Source organism: Gymnoscopelus microlampas (genome assembly GCF_963454915.1).
Source record: "Gymnoscopelus microlampas genome assembly, chromosome: 23".
Taxonomy (NCBI): Eukaryota; Metazoa; Chordata; class Actinopteri; order Myctophiformes; family Myctophidae; genus Gymnoscopelus; species Gymnoscopelus microlampas.
Genome location: NC_139960.1, coordinates 31,445,773 through 31,471,447, shown reverse-complemented (window position 1 = coordinate 31,471,447; position 25,675 = coordinate 31,445,773). Strand labels below are relative to the sequence as shown.

Sequence of the window (25,675 nt, the reverse complement as noted above, 5' to 3'; positions counted from 1 at the left end):
TTTTATTCTTCACACTACACTAAACCGGTATATAGTGTTTTGTTTTTTTCTTTCTTTTTCCTTTTTTTTAAGGATCAATTCTGTTGGCTCATATTGCATTTCCACCTCCTGCCCTGGTGGCTCAGACACCATCATCATTCTAAGAGTCTGTCTGGCTGCTTCTTAGCTTGGAACACTGTCTGCCTTCACTCTGTTCCATTCCATGTGAAGTTTATTCACACACACAAATACATGGAATTAAGCACACAACACAACAAAATAATCTCCATGAATTCAAGGTTTCATGGGGTGTGTAATTGATAGAAAATAAGATTTTTTTGGGGTGAACTACTCCTTTAACACGACAGCCATTTTAACGACCGACCGAATCGAATCAGATTTCCATAAACACACAGGGCACGTCGATTTTGTTTTGGATTGGATCAGCAGAACCAACGTAGTCCCTATCCCACAGATAGAAAAAGAAAATACCAAGACAGTCTCCTAACATGACTTTACGTTAATGTTGTATTATCCCCTGCACACGGTTTAGGAATTGCTGCCTTAAAAAAAAAGAAAACATCTTCTCTTCTCCTCTCCTCCCTCAGATCATCCCTCGTTTCGGTCCCCTGAACGGTCGCATCTCAGTGACCATCAAAGGCTCCAACCTGGGCATCCAGAAGCAGGACATCAAGAAGATCACCGTGGCCGGAGTGGACTGTGTGCACCAGGAGGACAGATACTCTGTCTCCACCAGGTCACTCATTTAGTCATGTGTTGTTTAAATGCATTCCTGTTTTAATGGAACGTACAGTAGAGAGAGACATAAAAGAGGCTGAGAGAGAGACAGACAAACTGACAAATAGACACAGACAGAGAGACAGACAGCCAGAGAGAGAGAGAGAGAGAATGTTTTGAACTTGTGGGCCCTAAACTTCAGAACTTGTGTTTTGAGCTTCTGTGTCTTTAGAACAGACAAACAGAGGTAGACAGTGAGGTTGTGGTGGTGATGTGATCCTAGAGCGAACAGCTACTGGGGTGCAGCGTGCAGACAGTCTAGACTCTAGACACTCTTCCACCGTCAACAGCTGACTAAAACACTGACTGCGTTTACATGGACAATATTTATTCATTCAGAATGAATCATTCATGTTACAGCCGGAGAGAACACTTCTCAGCACCAACCTCGACCGATGCATGTAGAGGCATACATAGACTTATGCAGTCTTTGAATTAAAGTTTTACTGCATACAATATTTTATATTAAAAATAATAATAATTAGAGATTTGTCATTTTTGGCCAAATCTGACAGCACTACTGAGCGCGGACATGTGCAAAAGAATGCATGTATTCCAAACAGAGAGGAGCATTCGGAATAAAGTGTTTATATTGTAAATATACCCCGATTCAAACCGTATATACCACCCCTCCTAACCCAGACCGGAATAGAATATTCTATTCCAATTGAGGTGTTTACATGAGGCATTTTATTCTGAGCAGTCATTCCGAATGTTAGTGGAATATACCTGTCCATGTAGGTGCAGCCATGTAAACGCAGAAATATTGTTTCTACAGGTGTGACATTTGAGAATTTCAAAGGGCCTGCAAAAATGTGTATTTATTAAATATAGTCTAAAATATAATTAAATCGTTTTACACAGAATCAAATGTTGTATGGTCATGATGATTCACCAGGAGCCTGGGTGGCTTGGTCCCAGGCTTAAAATAATTTATATAAATATTTTCAGCATAGAGGAGAAGAAAATTAATGGGTTTTCTATCTGTGGCGCCACAAAATGGCCGCCACTGCTGTGGCCTATAGGGGGAGAACTGGGACTTTTCATGGAACGTTCAGGTAAATATCAGGGAAATGTGAAGAGTGCGGCTGTCTTATCTGTACCTCTCTCTTTCTGTCTCTCTCTCTCTCTGTGTCTCTCTCTGTAGTGTGGTATGTGAGATCGGGCCGGTACGGCGTCCCCCTGTGGACCTGCCAGCTGATTGGAACAGAGGAGAGGTGGAGGTGGAGGTGGAGGGGGGGAAGACGGGGAGGTCTGCCGTTGTCTTCACCTATAGGGTATGTGTACACACGCACAAACAAACACATAGTAGAATACTAAACATTAATTATGTGATCATTTGTGGTTGAGGTGGTTTCAATAGAGGAAGGAGATCAATACAAGATTATAGCTTACATCTGGACTCACCTGATCGATTTGGATGGAAAGAACGCACACGCACACACACACACACTCTCACACACACACACACACACACACACACACACACACACACACACACACACACACACACACACACGCTCTTTTAGATTACATTCGGTTCTGCAACTCCTTCAGCTCTTTCAAGAAAGCAAAGGATTTATGAAGAAGAAGCTCAACATGCACGCACACACGCACACGCACACACACACACACACACACACACACACACACACACACACACACACACACACACACACACACACACACACACACACACACACACACACACACACACACACACACACACACACACACACAGCTCTGTCCTCTCAGTTGTGGTGCAGGGAAATCGAACGCCTAAACTAGAATCAATGGAGACTGTAGAACATTTCTCTCCAAGTCTCTCAACAGTCCCTAGAACACTAATTAAACACAACACAATGTTTACAGCATGAGCTATGTTCTGCTCTCTCTCTCTCTCTCTCTCTCTCTCTCTCTCTCTCTCTCTCTCTCTCTCTCTCTCACTCTCTGACCGTATTAATATTTACTCTAGTGGTTGTTGCCTTTAAGCCATCAGCAAATGTAAGCAAATGCTGAAATACGAACAGAACAACCGATTTAATCACTTTTACATTTTTGTTTGTCTTGTTTTTCTTATATTTTTCATGTACCCTCCAACACTGCTCAGAACTAAAGTTGAAACTATTGTATGTTTTCCTTTTTGTAGATTTATATCAAAAGTTTTTATCAGTTACTTTGCAAACAAACAAACAAACAAACCAACAATTTTTTGCAGTTACTGTATTTAGCAAACAAACAAGTTGGATGCAGGCAGTGGTGTAAAGTAACTAAGTACATGTACTCAAGTACTGTACTTAAGTACAATTTTGAGATACTTTCACTTTAATGGAGTATTTCTTTTACTTCTACTCCACTGCATCTCAGAGGCAAATATTGTACTTTTACTCCACTACAATTATTTGAGAACTTTAGTTACTTTGCAGATACAAATTCTTACATTATAAAACACACATTAACCACTTTAGCCCTATTTTATTGATTGATTGAATATGATTGAATATTTTATTAGGCAAAAGAATGTAAAACAACACATTTACATTTAAAATACTTTGTCTAACAGGTCCGTTCATAAAAGTCCTTGCGGACTTGTTTCCAATGAGGGCCTTGGTATTCAATTCATAGACACCTCGGCTATTTGAAAATAGGCGATCTACAAGCTCACAACGTGTCGCATTTACTTTTTCCACCACTGGATGCAGGCTTGTTTGTTTGCTAAATAACTTGGGGAAACGGATAGCTGGACTTTGATGAAACTCTGTAGGAAAGGTCAGTGCGCTGCCCTTAAGACCTGATGCAGTATTGCATTGAAAAGGACAGATTCTAGTGAAACGTGGAGGGAATGTTCAGTAGGCTGCCCCCCCCCTTAGGATCTAAGGTTGAGGTTACAATCAAGTGGAGAAGGCCAGCACAGATATGTAAATATAGACACCTTTTGGTTCCTGTGAGGGGAATTCTGTCCAGACTTGCCTGTTTAGCATGAACTAAATATTAAATAGATGGGCAAGTATATTGTCGTGTACAGCAGTGGTTCTCAAACTTTTTCATGTCAAGGACCCCCAAATTGACACTTATTAGCCCGCGGACCCCCATTTCAAAAGATATGCCAGGGACCCCCATAAGAGAAGATTTTCTACGGCTCTAGCAGTGATTCTCAACCATTTGAATTTCAAGGACCCCCAGTTTGACATGCATTAGGGCTACAGACCCCCATTTAATGGCATTTCTATCACTTGGACCACAATTTATATTGTAAAATCAATGTCAATTTAACTCTGAGAGTGTACAAGTGGAACCAAATGGACCCTAACGGGTCCATTTGGTTCCATTTGTACACTCTCAGAGTTACAGACCCATAAGGGTCCATCTGGTGCCTAATCTATCATTTAGCTGGGGACCCCCTGGAACTCCCTCAAGGACCCCACTTTGAGAACCAATGGTTACAATCTATCACCAGTATTATGGGCATACATTTACTGTCCATGAATGGATATTCTGTATATTATGTACAGTACAGTACAGTATCAGCAAAATTACATTATTAAATGCATTTATATAGAGTCACACACACACACACGCACACACACACACACACACACACACACACACACACACACACACACACACACACACACACACACACACACACACACACACACACACACACACACACACACACACACACACACACTCCCTGACGGCAGAGGAAACCATGCAATAGTCCAGGGGCCAACACTGATATTTTCACAAATTGGTACCACCTAAGGTGACCGTAAAGTTTTTGTATTTTTGCCTTCCTACATGTCTCTAGTTTATATTTTGGTATGATAACCCTTCCAATCTTGTAGCTTAATGGCAGTTATCACTACCTACCGGTTAATGTATCCGGTAGGAGACACAAAGTAGAATCTTTGTGTCTCCTACCGGAAATACACCCGGGCATCAAATTATTGCGACAAAAACCAAAATATATCCATGTATTCAAGGCTTCATGGGGTGTGCAATTGATAGAAAATAAATCATTTTTTGGGTTAACTCCTCCTTTACGTTTCCCAGGGGGATTCTCTACCCATTCAGCTACAGTATGACCACCCTAGACCGAAGGAGGGTCAACTTTTACAAGCTTATGGAAAGCAGTCTTTTTGCAAACACCAAAAATCTGAGAAGTTATCAATTGCACACCCCATGAAGCCTTGAATACATGGATATATTTTGTTTTTTGTCGCAATAATTTGATGCCCAGGTGTATTTCCGGTAGGAGACACAAAGATTCTACTTTGTGTAGACATACATTAGCTGGTAGGTAGTGATAACTGCCATTAAGCTACAAGATTGGAAGGGTTCTCATACCAAAATATAAACTAGAGACATGTAGGAAGACAAAAATACAAAAACTTTATGGTCACCTTAGGTGGTACCAAAATATGGCTTGGCCCCTGGACTACAAGGCCGTAACCGCTCATCAGGAGCAGGGGATTGACCACTAACCGCTCTACCGCCTGAGCCACTACCGCCCCAATTACTCCTATCTCAGGCGTAAATAGCATGTTTTCATTTGTACAGTACAGTTGTAGTGGTGGTCTGCACTCTAATGAGTGCAGTCTTTCTACTTGTTTTTCTTGTTTACCTCCCTGCCGCAATATGCTAAATATTAAATAAATATGAGACTAAGCACTGACAGATGAACTGAGCTGTACCGCCTCATGCTGTTAGGTTTTTATTTATTTAACCCATTAAGACCAGGAACGCATTTTCATTTCATTTTCATTTCATTTTCATTTCATTTTCATTTCATTTTCATTTCATTTTCATTTCATTTTCATTTCATTTTCATTTCATTTTCATTTCATTTTCATTTCATTTTCATTTCATTTTCATTTCATTTTCATTTCATTTCTTTGGCTATTCAAAAATAGCAGATATACAAGCTCAGAGCGCGGCACCGAGTGCCTCGCTATGAGCTTGTAGATCTGCTACTTTTTTGAAAAATAATGAACATTTTTGCAAATCTTTTAACACATGGGGTGCCAGTTTTTTTTTTAAACAGAGTACACTGAGTGCCAGGATTTTTAACCGTTTTTGAGGAGCCGAGATACAGGCTTTTGAAGTCATAAGTTAACCAGGAAGTGGATTGGAGTCTAAATCTTCGGAAAATGATATCTCCTGGTGCTGTGAAGGAAAGTTTTTTTTTCCAAAAAACGTATATATACGGTTTTGGCACTCCATGGTTGTATTTGGCTTCGGACCCCCATCTCAAAACGTTTTGTTCCAGGGACCTCCCCAGAAGCAAAGATTTGAGTTTAAAATGTTCGCTTATATATATGAAATATATATATTCAAAGATTTGCACACATTTTCTGATTTTTCAAAAAATAGCAGATCTACAAGCTCACTCGGTGCCGTGCTATGACCTTGCATATCTGCTATTTTATAGCCAAATAGCCAAAGAAATCTAAAAATGACACAGATGAGTTCCCGGTCTAAATGGGTTAAATATGTCTCATATGTTCTTTCCACAGAATGACTTGTTAAATTTTTAACCGCCGTCTTATTCCTCTGCGTCGCTCGGTGCGATATGCACACGTCTCTTTAATGGTCCCGCTGTCAAAGTAGGCAAACCAACGATGAATGTAAAGATGAGCGCTGACAAGCCAATCAGATTGAGTATCCCGCTGGCAGACGGTTGTGTACATGTCGTTATATCAGGATTCTCCTCAGAACGGGGGGTTTTGAGTTGGAAAGTTCGCAGAGGAACGCAATATACGCCGTACTCTGAGGAATAGCAATGAATGTGTGTTTGCTTTTGCCTCACGTTTGTGTCACAGCTGGCCAAACCTTAATCAAACTAGGTGTTTGTGAAGGCGCCGCCTGCTGCGATTGTCTCCTTTTGTCAATATTCTTGACTGCTTCACGTTTCCTCATTACTATTATTATTATTATTTTTATTTTTATTTTTTGCCACCATTCAGCTTGCTGCCTCATCATCATCATCATCATAACCTTTATTTCAACTCGGAGTACAGTTGAGGGGCAGGCCCTCATTTTCAATGTAGCTACGCTATGGAGTCTTTGAAACCGTCATATAACACCATAACAAATGGAAAATAAGGAGCTGTGTTCCAATGGATCATTGTAGTTTTATTTAGTCACAAGCTCTTGTTAATACTTTAAATTGGTTCAATATTTATAAAACCCACTTAATCTCATAATGTTTTCAAAAGGTAGCAAAAATAGCAGATTGTCTATTTTTTCTTCTTTTGTGTGACACTGTGGTATGATGAAGTAGGGCATTCATTTAAATAGCAACGATATGTTGTGCTTGCTTTATGTTGTGATCGACGCTGTGATGTCAGCGACGCCACAGCAAAAACTGTAGTTTCTCTCTTCCTCTCTAAAGCCTGATCCATACTTTGTCGCGCGATGGTGTTTTTTTGCCAAGAACAGCCGGCCTACACGCTCACAATGTGTCACAGGAAGAAAGTCCACGTTTTGTTACAGAAAATGATTGTGTTGACTTAAGTAAAAGTATCAATCCTGCAAGATAGAAATACTCATATTTCCAATATAAAAGTATTGGCATCAAAATGTACTTAAAGTACAAAAAGTAAAAGTACTTATTATACAGAATGTCCCATTTCAAGTTTTCAAATGTATACAAATCTTTTGAAAATAGCAGATCTACAAGCTCACAATGCGTCACATCGTGACACATTGGAAATTGGAAATACTCAAGTAAAGACATTGCACTTACAGTAAGTACAGTACTTGAGTAAATGTACTTAGTTACTTACACCACTGCTGTCGTGTCTTCAAAATCTGTTTTAACATTCAGTAATTCATTTTCAATTCAATTGTCCAATGGCCTTCGCTCACTTTATCGAAGTCACTGTGACATTCTGGTTTCTCCCCTTTTCTCTGTTTGCCTTGTTGGTTCTCTCTCTCTTTCTCTCTCTCTCTTGCTCTCTCTCTCTGTCTGCTCCCCCGCTCTCTCTTCATCTCTCTGCCCCCCCCTCTCTGTTTGCTGGTTGGATGACAGTGTTAGCTCAGCACACAGCTAAGTGACTGGCAGTACGCTTGGACTGAGACAAGAGAGGAAGTGTGGGCGAGTTGTTCTGTCACTCCGTCCATCTCCCTGTCAGGAGAAGGTCAAGTTGTTTATCTCCAGCCTCTCTAGAGGAGGGGGAGAGAGAGTTGTTGTTTATCCTCAGGCTAGTTAGTGGAGTCCATGTTATGTTGTGTGGACCTCCTGTGCTTTTTAAATCACCCCCTTTAGGCCACGAAGACGGATTTTCTACTAATTGAGGGTGTGGTTTGAGTCCTGCTTTCACCAGATCAATGCACACAGAGACATCTGAGAGAAAACTGTCTGGGTTTCTTATCTGACCTGATACTTTATATATGTGTGTGTGTGCGGGGGGGGGGGGGACTTTGCTAGCAAACTTTTTTTCCCCCCCTAAAAACGCATATATGAGTTAAGTACATTTTGATACCTATACTTTTGTACTTTTACTCAAGTAAATTTTGAATTCCAGACTTTGACCTGTAACAGAGGTACTTCACATTGCAGTATTGATACTTTCACTTAAGTAAAACATTTGAGGACTTTTTCCACCACTGAAAAAGATGTGTGTTGAATGCATCTAACACCCTAGTAAGATGGAAAACCAGTCCCGGTCCAGATTCCCTGAGCACCGGGATTAGGAACCGTGTACTTATTAACACATTGACCGCCAGAGGTTAATCTCATAATGTACTCACCAGTGCCAATGTTTTATTGTTGTTTTTTGTTTTTTTCACGTCGCCATAGACCTTGTTAAAATCCTTAGAATTGAGCTGTGCACTGTTTGTAAACATCGCGCAGATCTGCCTCGTTCGACCACTGAAGACCACGTGTCAAACGGTGCCTCCATGTTGTAGTTAGAACGGTTTATCTTAAAAAGTGATCACCGAGGAGAAAAAACTACAAGGAGAAAATGGGGTTTCAGTTTCGTCATTAGAACGAGGGACGACGGGATCGGCAAAACCGGATCCCGATTAATTCTGTTTCCGGTGGTGTTACAATGAAATGTGCCGTATCGAGAATTGGAAAAAGTTTTTTTTTTTCGAAAAAAAGGAAAAAGCACCACAGCCCGTAGGCTACGGGATCGGTGCTTTACGGTTGGATTTATCGGCCCGTAGGCTACGGGCCCGGCGGTCAGAGTGTTAACACTGTGTTTATTGATTTTAACACAATGTCTCTTGTTTCCAGGACCCGGTGCCAGAGGAGATCCACCCGGTCAGGGGCCCGGCAGCCGGTGGGACCGTCATCACCATCAACGGGACACACCTGGACACGGCCACTAAAGATGATGTCACAGTCACTGTGGGATCCGTGCCCTGTCAAGTGTAGGCACTCCTGTCCATAACTTTTAAGGGAGAAGAAAAATACATTTTACATTATTTCTTCTTGCTGTTTTTAATTAAGATCAATTACGATTAATTAACCTGTTAAGGCCTGAGGCCGATTCTACAAATGCCTTCTAAATCAATATTTTTCTAACGTTTTCATAATTATTTTGAATAACACTTTCAAGATTTTTCAAAAATGTTCAGAAATAGCAGATGTACAAGCTTGCAGCGCGACACGAAGTGACGCGCTGCGAGGTTGTATATCTGCTATTTTTGAATAGCCAACGCTAAAATCTAAAATTGCACGGTTGCTTTCCCGGTTTTAATGGGTTAAGATAATTAATTCAATATTTTAACTAGAACCAAATACAGTACATTAGACTAGTAGCAATGACATCTTAACAATTGTACACTGTCTGTCGTGTCATGTTTAACCTCATGAAGCCCATTCTGGCCATGTCATAATAGGCAAACTTTCAGCGAAAATAGCAGATTTACAAGGTCACAACACGACGTGTTGTGACCTTGTAAATCTGCTATATTGTTTGTATACTGGGAGACCCCGGTCAACAAAGGGTTCACCCTCCATGCAGTAAGCCTGATATACAGGTTTTCAGATGCAAGTCCATATTTGCAAAGCAATATAAAGGTTTAGGAATCGTGTGTGTGTGTGTGTGTTCTAATCTGTAAAATCTATTTACAGATTAGCAAATCGGTGTGCGAGTTGGAAAATGTATTTGCAAATAGTTTTGAGACTATTTTAGTTCCATACCACATACTCAAACTGTCGGTCTGTCTCTCTCTCTCCATTCACTGCTTCACTCGGTTGTTTTCAGGAAAATTAAACATTGACTTGCATTCATACAATCATATATTCTCTCTCTGTCTCTCTCTCTCTTTCTGTCTGTCTCTCCAGGCTGTGGTTTGGCAGTGCGATCAGGTGTAAGACAGGCAGGTATCAGGGTCAGAAGGTCCCCTCAGAGCAGCTGACGGTGACTGTGAAGTACGGCAAGAACACCACCAAGGACGTCCCTTTCACCTTCCAGTACTATGACAACCCCAAGATACAAGACTACCACCCCAGAGACAGCTTCTTCTGGTCAGCAGAACACCTTTTACTGCTCCAGGAATTGTCATACTGTACAAATAATTGCGATTAAGGATTTTTGGGGGATTGAGAATTGGAATAAGTAAATACAAATATGACAGTTCTGTTTGCCTTTCAGGCTTTGTAAATGCCCATAGCGTAACAGAAAAAAACTCCTGCACGCTGTCTTCAAAGGAAGAACATTACTTTAATGGGAATATAACATGTTCCAGTCTTAGACTTATCAGGTTATCTTAAACTTTAGGATCGCTTTAAGGTCTGTGACCAAAACATTGTTATATTCCCATTTAATGCATTTTTTTTTTTGCATTTGAAGACAGTGTTTGGTCTTACGCACCTATTGTTTTCGTAGATGTGCGAAAGACTTGCTTTAGCGTGGCTCATAGTGTGGCACTCGGTGCCGCGCTATGAGCTTGTATATTTGCAATTTTTGAATAGCCCAAAGAAATAAAAAATGACAATGCGTTCCCGGATTGAATGTGTTAATAATAATAATAATTACAAACATTAATACATTTGTGAAGTTTGTTGTCCGTCAAACTTTTTTAAAACTTTTTTGCCATGGAAATATGTTTCTGTTAATTTCATCCAGCTGTCACTATGCAGATGAATGGGAAACGACTCTTCAACGATTATGCAAAATAATAGGGAACGGCTTAAAAAACTGCGATTAGGTTGCGATTATGTAATAAATGTAACAGGCCCGGTGAGCACAGTGGGGAGCCCGCCTACCACCCACCCACACCCCCCGCCCATCCCTCCGTTCTGGAGGTTCAACAATACCAGTGTAATCTCCTGCAAGGCCTGTGCAATATCTACCGTATCAACTCTGTGGGCTCCCACAGAGTCGCCTGCGGCAGTCAGAGCCGCTGTACATTCACTGTAATATTGTGCTCATAATAACTTGTGTGGATTGGCTGAATACTTCACCATTCTTCCCTGCCAGCCACTGGCGCGCGCGCGCACACACACACACACACACACACACTGTCAGTTGAACGTGCATGGTCAATTGTCGCTCTGTGTTCCCACGATAACACACAAATCAAAATTATACAGATAATATTTGTGAGGCGAGTGAGTTGGATGTTGAATGTAGTATTATGTTAATGTTCATGCTGATCGATCGAGCTTTCAAAAAATAATTTGTTTGTCTTCCTGTGTCGTCTATGTGTGCATGTGGTGTGTGTGTGTGTGTGTGTGTGTGTGTGTGTGTGTGTGTGTGTGTGTGTGTGTGTGTGTGTGTGTGTGTGTGTGTGTGTGTGTGTGTGTGTGTGTGTGTGTGTGTGTGTGTGTGTGTGTGTGTGTGTGTGTGTGTGTGTGTGTGTGTGTGTGTGTGCGTGCGTGCGTGCGTGCGTGCGTGCGTGCGTGCAGTGGAGGCAGGAAGATTGTGGTGGAGGGGAATGGATTCGACCTCATCCAGAGAGCATCCATGAAGGTGGTTCCATCCACTGATGACTTCTCCCAACCGCCCTCCTCTACAGAGGTACATTACTGATCTTTGTGAGCTTGGAGTAACTCCAGCAAGAATTTCATTTTGCCGGGGACCAGTGTTGATTTTGTCGACTAAAACTATGACGAAAGATGTTCGAGGACTACCTTTTTTCACTGACGAAAACTAAATAAAAACTAAGCTACAATGACTACATTTAAGACTAAATATATTGAAAATTTCATCAACAAATAAAAACTAGACAACGCTGCGCTGCGCTGCGACGCGTTGTGATTCCAGGACGGCGCGCTGCGACGCGCTGTGAGCTGCGAAGCGTTTTGAGCTTGTAGATCGGCTATTTTCAGCATGCAACCAAGTGTAAAATCAGCCATTACGAACATCAAGGCCTGCCATAATAATTTTTTGACAACTAAATCAACTGTAGATAAAACTAGACAAAAACAAAAACATTTCAAACTAAATGGAATGTTATTCAAAAGACTAAAACTAAATAAAAATTTGCTGTCAAAAATCAACACCGCTGGACCCACATACAATGTAGTTAGTAGCAGCATTAATTGTAGGGCGGTAGTGACTTAGTTGGGTTAGAGCGGCCATCCTGGAATCGGAAGGTTATCGGTTTGATCCCCGGCTGCTACTGGTTTAGAGTCGACGTGTCTTTGAGCAAGGCACTTACTGCACCCCCACGGTAACTGCTCCCAATGAGCAGGTTGGTGCCTTGCATGGTTTCCTTCGCTGTCTGTGGGTGTGGGTGAATGTAATGCACATTGTAAAGCACATTGTAAAGAAGTTTGGATAAAGGCACTATATAAACGCTCCATTTACCATTTATAGGCTTTGTAGTTAGGTTTAGCTTCCTCAACAATAAAAGAAGATAGAAAGGTAAAATAACAGTAATAAAAAAGGACTAATAAAACTGAATAACCACACAAACGGGCAATATCAACAATCCTGTACTGTGTGTAATATAATGTATATAAAGTCACAGTCAGCCACAGTAAGTGGCTCCAGTGGAAGCTGTAAAGTGAAGTCAACATTGTAAAGTTCAGAGGGGCACGGTGGCGCAGTTGGTAGCGCTGTCGCCTCACAGCTAGAAGGTCCTGGGTTTGATTCCCGCCGGGGATGCTGTGGGCGCTGGGGGCGTGTCTTCTCCTCCGTCATCAGTGCCCATACCCTAGGTGGGGTTGGCGAAAGGGCCTACTCTGTGTGGAGTTTGCATGTTCTCCCCGTGTCTCCTAGGGTAGTTAATACCCTCACAAAAACATGTAGTAATCCTGGTCACTATACTGCCTCCCCCTGGTCAGCCGGGGCGCCTGATGGAGGGGAAGGGAACTGGTTGGAATAACGTGTTCCTTCCACGCGCTACGTCCAACCAGGGAAACTCCCCCCTGTCAGGTGACAAGAAGGTCAGTTGGCTCTCATGCATTGAAGGAGGCATGAGCTCGGCCCTGGCCTCCCTAGGCTGGTGGGGGGAGTGTAGTGCCCAGGATCACTTAGCAAATTGGCACCGGGTGAAAAAAAAAAAAGGGTTACAAAATCGAGGGATACAAAATATTAGAAAAAAAACAAACATTGTAAAGTTCAGTATAATGCTGAAGTGCTCGATGTTGTATTTAAGTAAGCAATACCACAGTGTAAAATACTTTGTTACAAGTAAAAGTCCTGCATTCAAAATCCTACTTACTGTAAGTCAAAGTACAAAAGTATACAAAATATTATGGAGAATGGCCATTTCAGTATCATATAACATTTGTAACACTGTATGTATGAAACTACATTGGATCCCCATTGGAACACCCCCCCCCCCCCCCCATTTCCTGAAAAGTAACAGTTTTGGACATACAAGGTTTCCACCCTTGACAAAATATTGGATCCCTCCCCACCCCGACACCTCTTTGTTTTGAGTGCACGCCCTCAGGGTGTGTACTGTACGTTCAGCGTCCCAGGTGAGATGAGTAAATGTGGAATGTTGTGGGTTTTATACATCGAACTGCTTTTATTCTAAGTGCTATAAATCAGCTCCACCAACCTGTGTGGGGCTCCTGGGAGCTGCAGTCATAACCTCCTTTTGCACACAGCTCTTTATGTACACTGGCCTATTTGAACAGTTTAAATGTACTGTAGTATGTTTTTATGTGTCTATGCCTTTTTTATTTGTGTATCCTTATTTGTAGCTTTGCTTTTTTTAGATCAAGTTTTTATTTTATTTTATGTTCACATACAGTAGCTGGAGGATTGAACAGCTGCACGGTACTACTACTACAGCCATTTGACAATTCCAATGCACATTTCAACTGCCCAACAAGGGGTTCTTATTTGTCCCTCCAGTAAAAAAAATCTCCTTACTCCTTAATCTCTACTCCTTACCCCCACCCTACATGGCAGGAAACGACCTGTCCGCGCTGTTTTCTACATTCCATTCATGAACGAGGGCCAATGTGTTCAAGTGAACGTCCACAGATGACAGGGACCAACTCATGTTGACAAAAGTCAGGGCGCTGAACCCTGGTTGGTTGGTGTGGGACCCACACCAGGGGGTCCCCAGCAAAATTTGGCGATACATTGTCACAATCATTTTAACCACTTTATCATTATCCATACGTTGGCTATTCAAAAATAGCAGATATACAAGCTCACAGCGTGTCACTTCGTGCCGCACTGCGAGCTTGTACACCTGCTATTTTTTTATTTATTTTTTATCTTTAAAGTATTAAGAATTCTCTCTCTCTCTCTCTCGCTCAGTTCATTCAGGAGGTGTTGAGTCAGAATGATTCCTTCCTGGAGTTCTACTCTCCGGCGGTGGTCCGCAGCCTCGAGAGCCAGTCCTTCAAGACCACCCTGATGCTGGACAACATCGAGGAGGAGTTGAAGGGCTTCGAGTACCACCCCGACCCCACCTTCGACAAGCTGTCCAAGAACATCATCACTGATGCTGGCATCATCATCGTCACGGTAACCACACATACATGTACACACATTATCACTGAGACCAGTATCAACATCAGGCAAAAATGTCCAAAATGTTTCCAACTACAAGCTCCCGGGTCACAAACTTTTTCATAAGACTAAGTATAGAATATGGCTTACATTTTTGAAAAAGAACATTAAAAGATTAAATATGGAGATACATGTTATCTGACTATCTGTACATCAAGATGTGGCTGTCTTATTTTGTCCACACATAGAATGTTGTCATGTAGTCAAGTACTGTACCACATTGTTGTAAATAGCTACTGTACTGTACGTTTATTACTGACAGTATCTGGTACAATATTCATAACATGACACGAGTCACAGTCAGCCGTTTATCAATAACCATTGACACCAGGACAGTGTCATGATCTTACTTACTGTCTGTCTGTCTGTCTGTCTGTGTGTCTGTCTGTCTGTCTGTCTGTCTGTCTGTCTGTCTGTCTGTCTGTCTGCAGGGTCGAGGGTTCTCCAAAGCGATGACGGCCCCAGAAGCCCAGGCGTTTGTGGGCGACACCTTGTGTCACGTTAACATACTGCAGGTACACAGCATGTATTTTACTGTCAGCGCCATTAATATTACGTTTTCAATACATATTTGGATTGAAACATTTTAAGTGGCATTGCCTACTACAATGTATCACCGTGTAGGCGTGTACGCAGTGCAAATAAATGCTTTAAATGTGCAGGAGAAGTTGTTTGTAGAATGGATAATGAATATTAGAGCTGTGTGTGTGTGTGTGTGTGTGTGTGTGTGTGTGTGTGTGTGTGTGTGTGTGTGCGCGTGTGCGTGTGCAGGAGGAGAAGTTGTTTGTAGAAGCTCCGTCTCCAAAACCTAAAGGAACCAGCAGGAAGAAACGGCAACGTAGAGACACCGCCAATGCTGACTTGCTGGACTTAGTGGTAAACACACACACACACACACACACACAACTACAGGAAAACACACTAGAAGGTCTTTTCACACGGGAAGAGACACAACACCCACGTTCTCGCTCGGAACCCGCCGGGTTGCACTGTGCACGTGTGTGAATGTGTTTCTACGCGGCACACAGAGAAACGTTCAGCAACGTTCAGCTGTTGACACGTGTGGGCGTGTGAGCGAGACGAGCACGAACGCAACAGTTTCACGTCTGTCAGATCGCCCTACCAGAACACTCGCCTCTCAAGTTGACTGCGTTTACATGGACAATATTTCTTCATTTAGAATTAAATCATTCAGATCAGAGATTCCAATTTAACTGTTTTACATGGACGCTAAATAAAAGTAATTCTCGTTTACATGCCTCAAACATTTCATCGGAATATGACTTTTGACATGCACAAAGTGGTTCTGCCGGCAACTTTCTGATTCCCAGACTTCCTCTCTACCCACTCTTCTACGACCACCGTTATACCCCTTAGAGAGTCTAAGGGGATCTATCTATCTACAGTATCTATCTATCTATCTATCTATCTATCTATCTATCTATCTATCTATCTATCTACTCACTCAGCTACAACCACCTTAATACCCCTTAGACCAGGGGTCTTCAACTGGAGGTCCGGGGACCCCTAGGTGGTCCTCAGAGATACTACAGGGGGTCCGCCAAATCTTTTTGTGATTTTTACATTAACCACTTCAACCCAGCATCCCTATTCTGAGGTGAACTTTAGCCAAAAAATAGCCAATCTACAAGTATGCGCTTGTAGATCGGCTATTTTCGACGCGGAGAGGTTTGGTGTAGAAGGGGAAAAAAGCAGACCAAGTACAGAGTGAAAGGTCAAGTTTACGTAGTATTGACAGTTTAAGTGGTCTATGAAGCTATCTATGAAATCTATGAAAAAATATATATTTTATACAATATATAATGTGGGTCCCGGCTTCATCTCTCTCTCTGCCAAGGGGTCCTTGTTCTGAAAAACGCTGAAGACCCCTGCCTTAGACTGTGTGAAAAGTGTTAGTTGATAGTGTTGGTAGAAATCCCTTCGGTTGAAAATAGAGGATGTGTGTTGCACAACGAGCTGGTGTGATGAAATCTGTGTTACATGCACGCTGACAGACACGCCTCCCGGGGTGCTGTCAATCACACACACCCACCAGGGTGCTGTCAGTCATCTTCTGAGTGTCTGTGATGTGGGGGAAAAAAACATGCTCGCCTCCCACTGCTTCTTATTGGAGAAAACACACGCACGCGTACGTACAGGCGCACACACACACACACACACACACACACACACACACACACACACACACACACACACACACACACACACACACACACACACACACACACACACACACACACACACACACATACACACACACACTCACACACACTCACACAGAAAATCATCCTGTCAACACAGAGCAACATGGTTCCAACGCCAGTATCCAATTAAATCTCTAAAACTAACAGTCAGAAATGTATTAACTTACTGATTAAAAAAGGTACTCGGGTGGCACAGGGGAAAAGTGCCTGCCCACTACCGCAGAGTCTAGGGGTTCGAATCCACCGCGGGGTTCGAATACATCCAGCTTGGCCAAATAAAAATAAATAAATATAATAACTACTTTTACTCTATATACTTATTGGACAGGGGTCCCCTAGGGCAGTGGTTCTCAACCTTGTATAATCATATTTCATCTGGGGACCCCCCAAAATAATCATATTTGAACTGGGGACCCCCCAAAATAATCATATTTCATCTGGGGACCCCCCAAAATAATCATATTTGAACTTGGGACCCCCTAAAATAATCATATTTGAACTGGGGACCCCCCACCCTGATAGGATTTGTAGGATTTGTAGGAGTTCAGGCATTACATTTAGTTTGACTCGGCTCTACAGATAAAGCTCATTGCGAGGCATTGTGGGCTTGTAGATCAGCTATCCCCCCCCCCCCCCAAAAAAAAATACCATTTCTGCATCAAAAGTAATCAACAAACTATACTATAAAAGCTACTCAACATTGTCCAAATTGTCAAGAAAGAAGCAAACATTTTGAAAATAGCCGATCTACTTGTAGATCTGTACAATATGTGCACAATATTTATTTGTGGAACCGAGTCAAACAAAATGTTATTCCCTACATTCCAAGTGCTTATCAGGGTGGGGGGGGGTCCCCAGTTCAAATATGATTATGTTTGGTGGGTCACGGCCTGAAAAGTTTGGGAACCACTGGACTAAACTATGTGAGGAGGGCAGAAGCGGAGGCGGTGAAGGAATCATTGGAAAGAATCTTTTGAAGAGAACAAAATGATTGGAACACTGAACTGAATGATAATTCGATTCATCACTAATGTACTAATGTGTGTGATCCTTTAGGTGAAGTTCGGTCACGGGGAGTGGACGGTGGGATCGGTGTACTACGCCAGGAAGGACGAGGTGCCTCTGGCCATCATTATACCAGGAGTCATACTGCCTATGCTGCTGTTCATCGCTGTGTCTGTATATTGCTACAGGTATGAGGCACGCACGCACGCACCTGCATTAATGTATGTGTCTGGGTTTACATAACAGTTGGATTAATGTTGTGTTTATGTTGCTATTGCTGCTATAGTATTTACAGTATACAAGCTGTTATACACATTATGTATTATTATTGCATTGATTCTCAGCCTGTTGGCCTTGAGGATATTGCAAGTGGTCCCCAAATAATTGTCAGAACCCTACAATTTTATTTTGTGTGTGTGTGTGTGTGTGTGTGTGTGTGTGTGTGTGTGTGTGTGTGTGTGTGTGTGTGTGTGTGTGTGTGTGTGTGTGTGTGTGTGTGTGTGTGTGTGTGTGTGTGTGTGTGTGTGTGTGTGTGTGTGTGTGTTAGGAGGAAGAGTCAGCAGGCAGAGAGAGAGTATGAGAAGGTGAAACATCAGTTGGAGAACCTGGAGGAGAGCGTTAGAGACCGCTGCAAGAAGGAGTTTACTGGTACATGCATGCCCACGTTTGTTTTACTATCAACATTTTAAGTAGGCAATTTTGTGAATGCCATTTTTTTATTTTCTAGCCGTATTTAACCATAAGCCTAAAGCGGCACGACGCGTTGTGAGGTTATAGCTAGGCTGTTTTTGGTGTGCAACACCGACGCGCAGCTTATGATAACTCAAGCCTGAGAGTTGGTGCACTCTCACAAAAAAACAGCACGTCACCTAATGGCTGCAGTGTGAATATCTGCTGAAAACCTTGTATGTCCAAAGCGGTTACTTTACAGGAAATGCAAAAAATAACCTGCGTTCCAATGGATCCAATGTAGTTATTAGTCACAAGCTCATGTTAATACCTTTCATTGGTTAAATATATAAAGATAACAAATATATATACAGTATGTATGAAAATATAATTTTCGCAAATTTTTGCGTGATTAACAAAGTAGGGCATTCATTTACAAAAAAACTATGGAGACACAAGATTTCTGCCCGACACCAACAATATGGTAAATTGTCTCCATTGATTTGACCCTTGACCTCTCCTCCTGGGCAGACCTGATGATCGAGATGGAGGACCACACCAGTGAGCTGAGCGAAGCGCGCATCCCCTTCCTGGACTACAAGACCTACACCGACCGCAACTTCTTTGCAACTTCGTCCAAGGAGGGCGACAACGACCCCATGATCACCGGGAAACTCAACATCCCAGAAGGCCGCAGGGCCACCGTCAACCAGGCCCTCAACCAGTTCTCCAACCTGCTCAACAGCAAGACATTCTTGATCAATGTGAGCTTGACCTGTAACTCCACCAGTGGTTCTCATAGTGGGGTCCAGGGACCCCCAGGGGTCCTTGAGGGGGTTTCCAGGGGGTCCCCAGTAAAATGAGTTAACCCATTAAGACCGGGCGGGAACGCATCTGTGTCATTTTAAGATTTCTTATGCAATTCAAAAATAGCAGATATACTGTACAAGCTCAAAGCGTGGCACAGAGTGCCGGGCTATGAGCTTTTAGATCTGCTATTTTTGAAAAATCGTGAAAATGTTTGCAAATCTTTGAATATATATATTTTTTAAAGCGAACATGTGTAACTCAAATCTTTGCTTCTGAGGGTCCCTGGAACAAAATATTTGTTATATTTAAATTTTTTATATCTTTCTTTTTTTTTTTCTCGAAAAACTGTTAGGAATTAGAAAACGTTTTTAGAATAGGCCTCAGGTCTTGGGTTAATATAACATCAAGATCGGTTTAACCACTTTAACCCTATGTGTCTAGATTTCACCCCAGATGGAGACTGGTTGTTATTAGTACATGTATTTCTACATTGTGGTATTGCTATTTTTACTTACTAAGTAAAACATCTGAGAGCGTCTTCCACCACTGCTGCTTTTTGAACTTCATGTTGCGCTTTGTCCAGTTCATCCGTACGTTGGAGAGCCGCCCAGACTTCAACGCCAGGGCTCGGGTGTACTTTTCGTCTCTGCTGACCGTAGCTCTGCATGGTAAACTGGAGTACTACACTGACATCATGAGAACACTGCTGCTGGAGCTGATGGACGAACACGTTCAGAGCAAGAACCCCAAACTCATGCTCCGCAGGTGAGGGGATAAACACTATACTGTCTCACACACTATTTCATGTTGGGCTGCAACTGTCAATTATATTCTTTGCAATAGGCTCTATGCACAGCAGCTATATTGGACAGAAATTGGGCCCCTTCCTTGCTTCCTTCACAGGTGTTACCAATGACACTAATGAATGGCTCTGTTCCATTTAGTGTAGCACAGTGGTTCTCAAACGTTTTAATTTCAAGGACCCCCATAACTCTGAGAGTGTACAAATGGAACCAAATGGACCCGGGAGGGTCCATTTGGTTCCATTTGTACACTCTCAGAGTTACACCCTCTCAAGGAATCATGAGGGTCCCTGGACCACACTTTGAGACCCACTAGTATTTCTAGTGAGCCAACATGCACAATATCAGCACCCTGACTCTGTTTGACCAGAATAGAACAGAGCCTTCATTAGTATCATTGGTAACACCTGTGAAGGAAGTCAGAAGAGACCCAATTTTTCTCCAAAATGGCTGCTGTGCATAGAGCCTATTATTCTATAGAACTTTTTCGATTAATCGAATAATCAAGAAAATATATTTTTTATACTGGAAATATATACAGTATATCAACAAATCATTATAATCAGTTGTTTGATTAACCACTTAAGCCCTATCTTATACTTTTTATACAACTGCGTCACGCAATAGTGAAAATTGTCAACCTACAAGCTCACAATGCATGACAATGTGACACGTTGCGAGCTTGTAGATTGTCACTATTAACTCAAATCGATTTTTTCATTAAAATTTGTATCCTGTTTTATACATTTTATGTACTAATGAACCTATTTTTTGTGTGTGTGTGTGTGCGTGCGTGCGTGCGTGCGTGCGTGTGTGCGTCCATGCAGGTCAGAGACGGTGGTGGAGCGGATGCTGTGTAACTGGATGTGTATCTGTCTCTACCAGTTCCTCAGGGTAACAAAACAGGATGTTTTACTTCTGTGTTACTGCTTTATAATCATTTTTTTCAGCATTTAAAGTACCCCAAATTCATTCATTCAATTCATGTGTGTGTGTGTGTGTGTGTGTGTGTAGGACACAGCAGGGGAGCCTCTGTACAAGCTGTACAAGGCATTGAAGCACCAGGTGGAGAAGGGACCGGTGGATGCTAAGCTGAAGAAAGCAAAGTACACTCTGAACGACACAGGACTGCTGGGAGATGACGTAGAATACCTCACACTAGTGAGTACACTACAGCAGTGGTTCTCAAACTTTTTCATGTCAAGGACCCCCAAATTGACACTTATTATCCCGCGGACCCCCATTTCAAAAGATATGCCAGGGACCCCCATAAGAGAAGATTTTTTTTACGGCTCTAGCAGTGATTCTCAACCGTTTTAATTTCAAGGACCCCCAGTTTGACATGCATTAGGCTACAGACCCCCATTTAATGGCATTTATACCCCTGGGACCCGAATTCATATTGTAAAATTAATGTTAATTTAACTCTGAGAGTGTACAAATGGAACCAAATGGACCCGTTAGGGTGCATTTGGTTCCATTTGTACGCTCTCAGAGTTACAGACCATTTGGTGCCTAATCTATCATTTAGCTGGGGACCCCCTGGAACTCCCTCAAGGACCCCTGGGGGTCCCCGGACCCCACTTTGAGAACCAACGCACTACAGTTAATGCCAATACTGCACACTAGTGAGTTAGTATACTTAACCCATTAAGACCGGGAACGCATCTGTGACATTTTCGATTTCTTTGGCTATTCATAAATAGCAGGTATACAAGGTCATATCGCGGCACCGAGTGCCACACTATGAGCTTGTAGATCTGCTTTTTTTTCGTGAAAATGTATGCAAATCTTTGAATACATACATTTTTAAAGCAAGCGTCTGTAACTCAAATTTTTGCCTCTGGGGGGTCCCTGGAACAACACATTTTGAGATGGGGGGTCTGCGGCCAAATACATATCAATTTGGGGGTCCTTGACATGAAAAAGTTTGAGCATCACTGATATAGAAACATACGTACAGTTCAGGAAATTGTTAGGATTTAGAAGACATTTTGTAGAATCAGTCTCAGGTCTTAATGGGTTAATGATGCGCTCTTAAAGGTAGACTCAACTTGTTGGGTACAGTATGCACTTCATAGTATACATGGTGATAGTAATGTGTACTAGTTAAGCACAAACTAACACCAAAATAATACAATTTTGATTAGTATTTTTACTACTGCTTTACATGCTAATTGAATAGTTTATGTATTTGACCGATGAGTTTATCCAATCACAGGAAAGCGTGTGTATGACTGACGGCTGTGTTTCTCCTATCAGACGCTGCAGGTGCTGGTGCACGGGGAGGGACCAGACGTCACACCGGTGAAGGTGTTGAGCTGTGACACCATCACACAGGTGGGTCCATCATGACATAATGCCTGATTTATACGTGGTTGCCCACCGGTGTCGCGTGCTGAACATGGCCGATCTACAAGCTCGCAGTGCAACGTGTTGTGAGCTTGTATGTCTGCTATTTTCTGCACAGTGTCGTGAGCTTGTATTTTCACTGAATATTCGGCCCTAGAACAGGAATGCTAGGATTCATGTGGTTAGTGTGTCCTTCCCCTGGTAGGAACAGAAATGCACAGTAGATTGTCTACATTTAATTCTTGGTTCGTTCAGATGTGCCAACGTAAAATAAGGTTCCGATTTTTTAATTTTATGTTCCTTTAAACCAATTAAAGGTTATGATTCCAAACTAGACGGTCGCTGGCTATCAAGTTAGGTATTTGTCTTTTTTGTATTTGTAGCCACTAGGCCATACCTGCCATTTCCACCCACTGTCCATACAGGCTATGGAACCCACGACTACAGATCCTATTGCCTGTGAGGACCATTCACAAAAAACACAAATAAACAGCTTACATTTGGGGAAAGTGAAAAATTTGGCTTCGTCACTCTCTTCATATCCGAAGTTCAGATCAATTGGTCAACGCACTGAGGAGAAAAATGCGGATCAGACAGAATGACAGAGGTTTCTTACATTTATAGTAGGATAGTAGGATATGTCTAAAAAATGTATCTAATAATAATTTATTTTCTAGGTGAAGGAGAAAATCATTGATCAGGTGTACAGGAACCTGCCTTATTCACAGAGACCCAAGGTGGAGACTGTAGCACTGGGTAAGTGTGTGTGTGTGTGTGTGTGTGTGTGTGTGTGTGTGTGTGTGTGTGTGTGTGTGTGTGTGTGTGTGTGTGTGTGTGTGTGCGTGCGTGTTTGTGTGTACGCAGTAGCACTGGGTATGGGGCTCCATATGGGAACTCTCTCACTGACATATTTGACTAATTAATCCTAATTGTGTTGTCAAGCAAGCATGTTTTAACCAATCATGTTTGACTTCTTGCCCACAGAGTGGCGCCCAGGCTCCACGGGTCAGATTCTGTCTGACCTTGACCTGACCTCACAGAAGGAGGGTCGCTGGAAGAGACTCAACACTCTGGCTCATTATAATGTGAGTTGGGCCTCGTGTGTGTGTGTGTGTGTGTGTGTGTGTGTGTGTGTGTGTGTGTGTGTGTGTGTGTGTGTGTGTGTGTGTGTGTGTGTGTGTGTGTGTGTGTGTGTGTGTGTGTGTGTGTGTGTGTGTGTGTGTGTGTGTGTGTGTGTGTGAACCAGATCCTGTCTGAGTAGTGAATTGCATTTTGGTAAAATAAATTAATATAAATTAATTTTGAGGATGTACATACTGTATCACCTGACGTGTTTGTGTGTGTGTGTGTGTGTGTGTTTAGGTTCGGGACAACGCCACATTGGTTCTGTCCAGAGTTCTACACACACAGCAGTCCTTCCATCAGCACCAGGACAGCCATGAAGAGAGTATGTAACACACACACACACACACACACACACACACACACACACACACACACACACACACACACACACACACACACCTACACACACCTACACCTACACACACCTACACGCACACACACACACACACACACACACACACACACACACACACACACACACACACACACACACACACACACACACGTTTGCCAAGTCTAACCACATATTTTGCAAAGCAGTATACAAGTTCAGAAATCAATCTTCAAATGTGAATGTTTGAAAATGTGTGTGCGAGATGGAAAATCTATTTAAACGTTTGCAAATGGTTTTGAGACTATTACACACACATGCTCCACTCACACACACACTCTCTCTCTCTCTCTCTCTGTCTGTAGAGAACGCCCTATTGGAGGATGACAACACGTTCCACTTGGTGCGACCAGCAGATGAGATGGATGAAGGGAAGTCAAAGCGAGGCAGTATGAAGGACAAGGCCATGACCAAAGCTATCACTGAGATCTACCTGACCAGACTGCTGTCTGTCAAAGTAAGTAACTAAAGACATTAGCAATGTCATCAACTGAACTCATCCTATAGATTGACCACTTAAACATCTACAAGCTCACAACATGTTGCAACGCAATGCATTGTGAGCTTGTACATCTGCTATTTGCACAGAATGTTTGCCAATGTTTGTCTACTATCACATGCCCAGAAAAAAACTAGCTTTTTCTATATTGCTTCAGCAGTGGAAGTTGAACTGTGTGAGCTGACCATTCAGCCAAAAAAAACAACATAACAGAACACTATTTAAGTTGTTGTGTGTCTTTGACCTAGCTTTGGGTCACGCCCGGCGGTACAAACACAGTGAAACACTTAGAAAGTCAAAGGTAAAAATACCATGAGGGACGTTCATACATACTGTAGCTTTTCCCCATTCAGTCCCCCTGGGACCCGGCCCCCCCTTTGTAAAAACTGCTGAACTCAGCAACTAACTCAGCATAGTGGAACACTTCCAAAATATGAGGAGAGTTCAACTTTATTTTTTTCTTCCAATGACATGGACCACTTTTCTGAGGCAACCAATCATAGCGGATGAGATGCTTTGTTCATGGTTGGCCCGTTTCCTTTAAAAAGCACTTGTGTTTTATTCTTGCTCCGTAAAGCACTTTGAGCTGCATTTCATGTCATGAAAGGTGCAATACAAAGAAATGTTATTATTATTATTGTTATTATTATTAGAGACAACAACAACGAACAAACGTTCGCCTATTATGACGTGTGGAAGAATTATGGAAGGATCACATCTTATATTGTTATTAAGTTGTATACCTTTTGTTCTTATGATAATATACTGTATATATATTCTGACCATCTGAGTATCATAGTCAAGATGCCATGACACAGGTCTGGTAGTTGTTGTTGTTTAGGGTACAGCTTGGTCCTGTGACGCAAGAAAGTTACCCCTCTTATCTATGTATGCTGTGCTTTCTCCCTGCTTTCCTTCGTTAACTACTGTACCTCCAACCTGAATGTTTATACTTCTCCCTTGAGCTCATGTATTAAACTTCTATCTTAGAACGTGAAGTGTGTGTCTCCGACTCCGTTTACCGCAACAATTACTGATCGATACAGAATTCCTCGCCCAGAATTGGGACGCTT

General features: G+C 42.2%; 1 protein-coding gene across 5 annotated transcripts in view; it reads left to right on the top strand.

Moving 5' to 3' along the window:
* The window catches only part of LOC311039471 (plexin-B2-like), a 238,074-nt gene that overhangs the window by 199,563 nt on the left and 12,836 nt on the right, over positions 1-25,675 (top strand). For all 5 annotated transcript variants that reach the window (XM_084049375.1, XM_084049374.1, XM_084049373.1 and 2 more), the window contains 19 exons: positions 588-736; positions 1,925-2,054; positions 9,026-9,162; positions 10,082-10,264; positions 11,648-11,759; positions 14,469-14,678; positions 15,155-15,238; positions 15,495-15,599; positions 18,005-18,141; positions 18,501-18,601; positions 19,154-19,386; positions 20,016-20,197; positions 21,063-21,129; positions 21,250-21,396; positions 22,498-22,575; positions 23,265-23,343; positions 23,572-23,672; positions 23,950-24,034; positions 24,409-24,560. In XM_084049375.1, the coding sequence (XP_083905501.1) occupies positions 588-736; positions 1,925-2,054; positions 9,026-9,162; positions 10,082-10,264; positions 11,648-11,759; positions 14,469-14,678; positions 15,155-15,238; positions 15,495-15,599; positions 18,005-18,141; positions 18,501-18,601; positions 19,154-19,386; positions 20,016-20,197; positions 21,063-21,129; positions 21,250-21,396; positions 22,498-22,575; positions 23,265-23,343; positions 23,572-23,672; positions 23,950-24,034; positions 24,409-24,560 (2,472 nt within the window). The remainder of the gene's footprint in view (positions 1-587; positions 737-1,924; positions 2,055-9,025; positions 9,163-10,081; positions 10,265-11,647; positions 11,760-14,468; positions 14,679-15,154; positions 15,239-15,494; positions 15,600-18,004; positions 18,142-18,500; positions 18,602-19,153; positions 19,387-20,015; positions 20,198-21,062; positions 21,130-21,249; positions 21,397-22,497; positions 22,576-23,264; positions 23,344-23,571; positions 23,673-23,949; positions 24,035-24,408; positions 24,561-25,675) is intronic.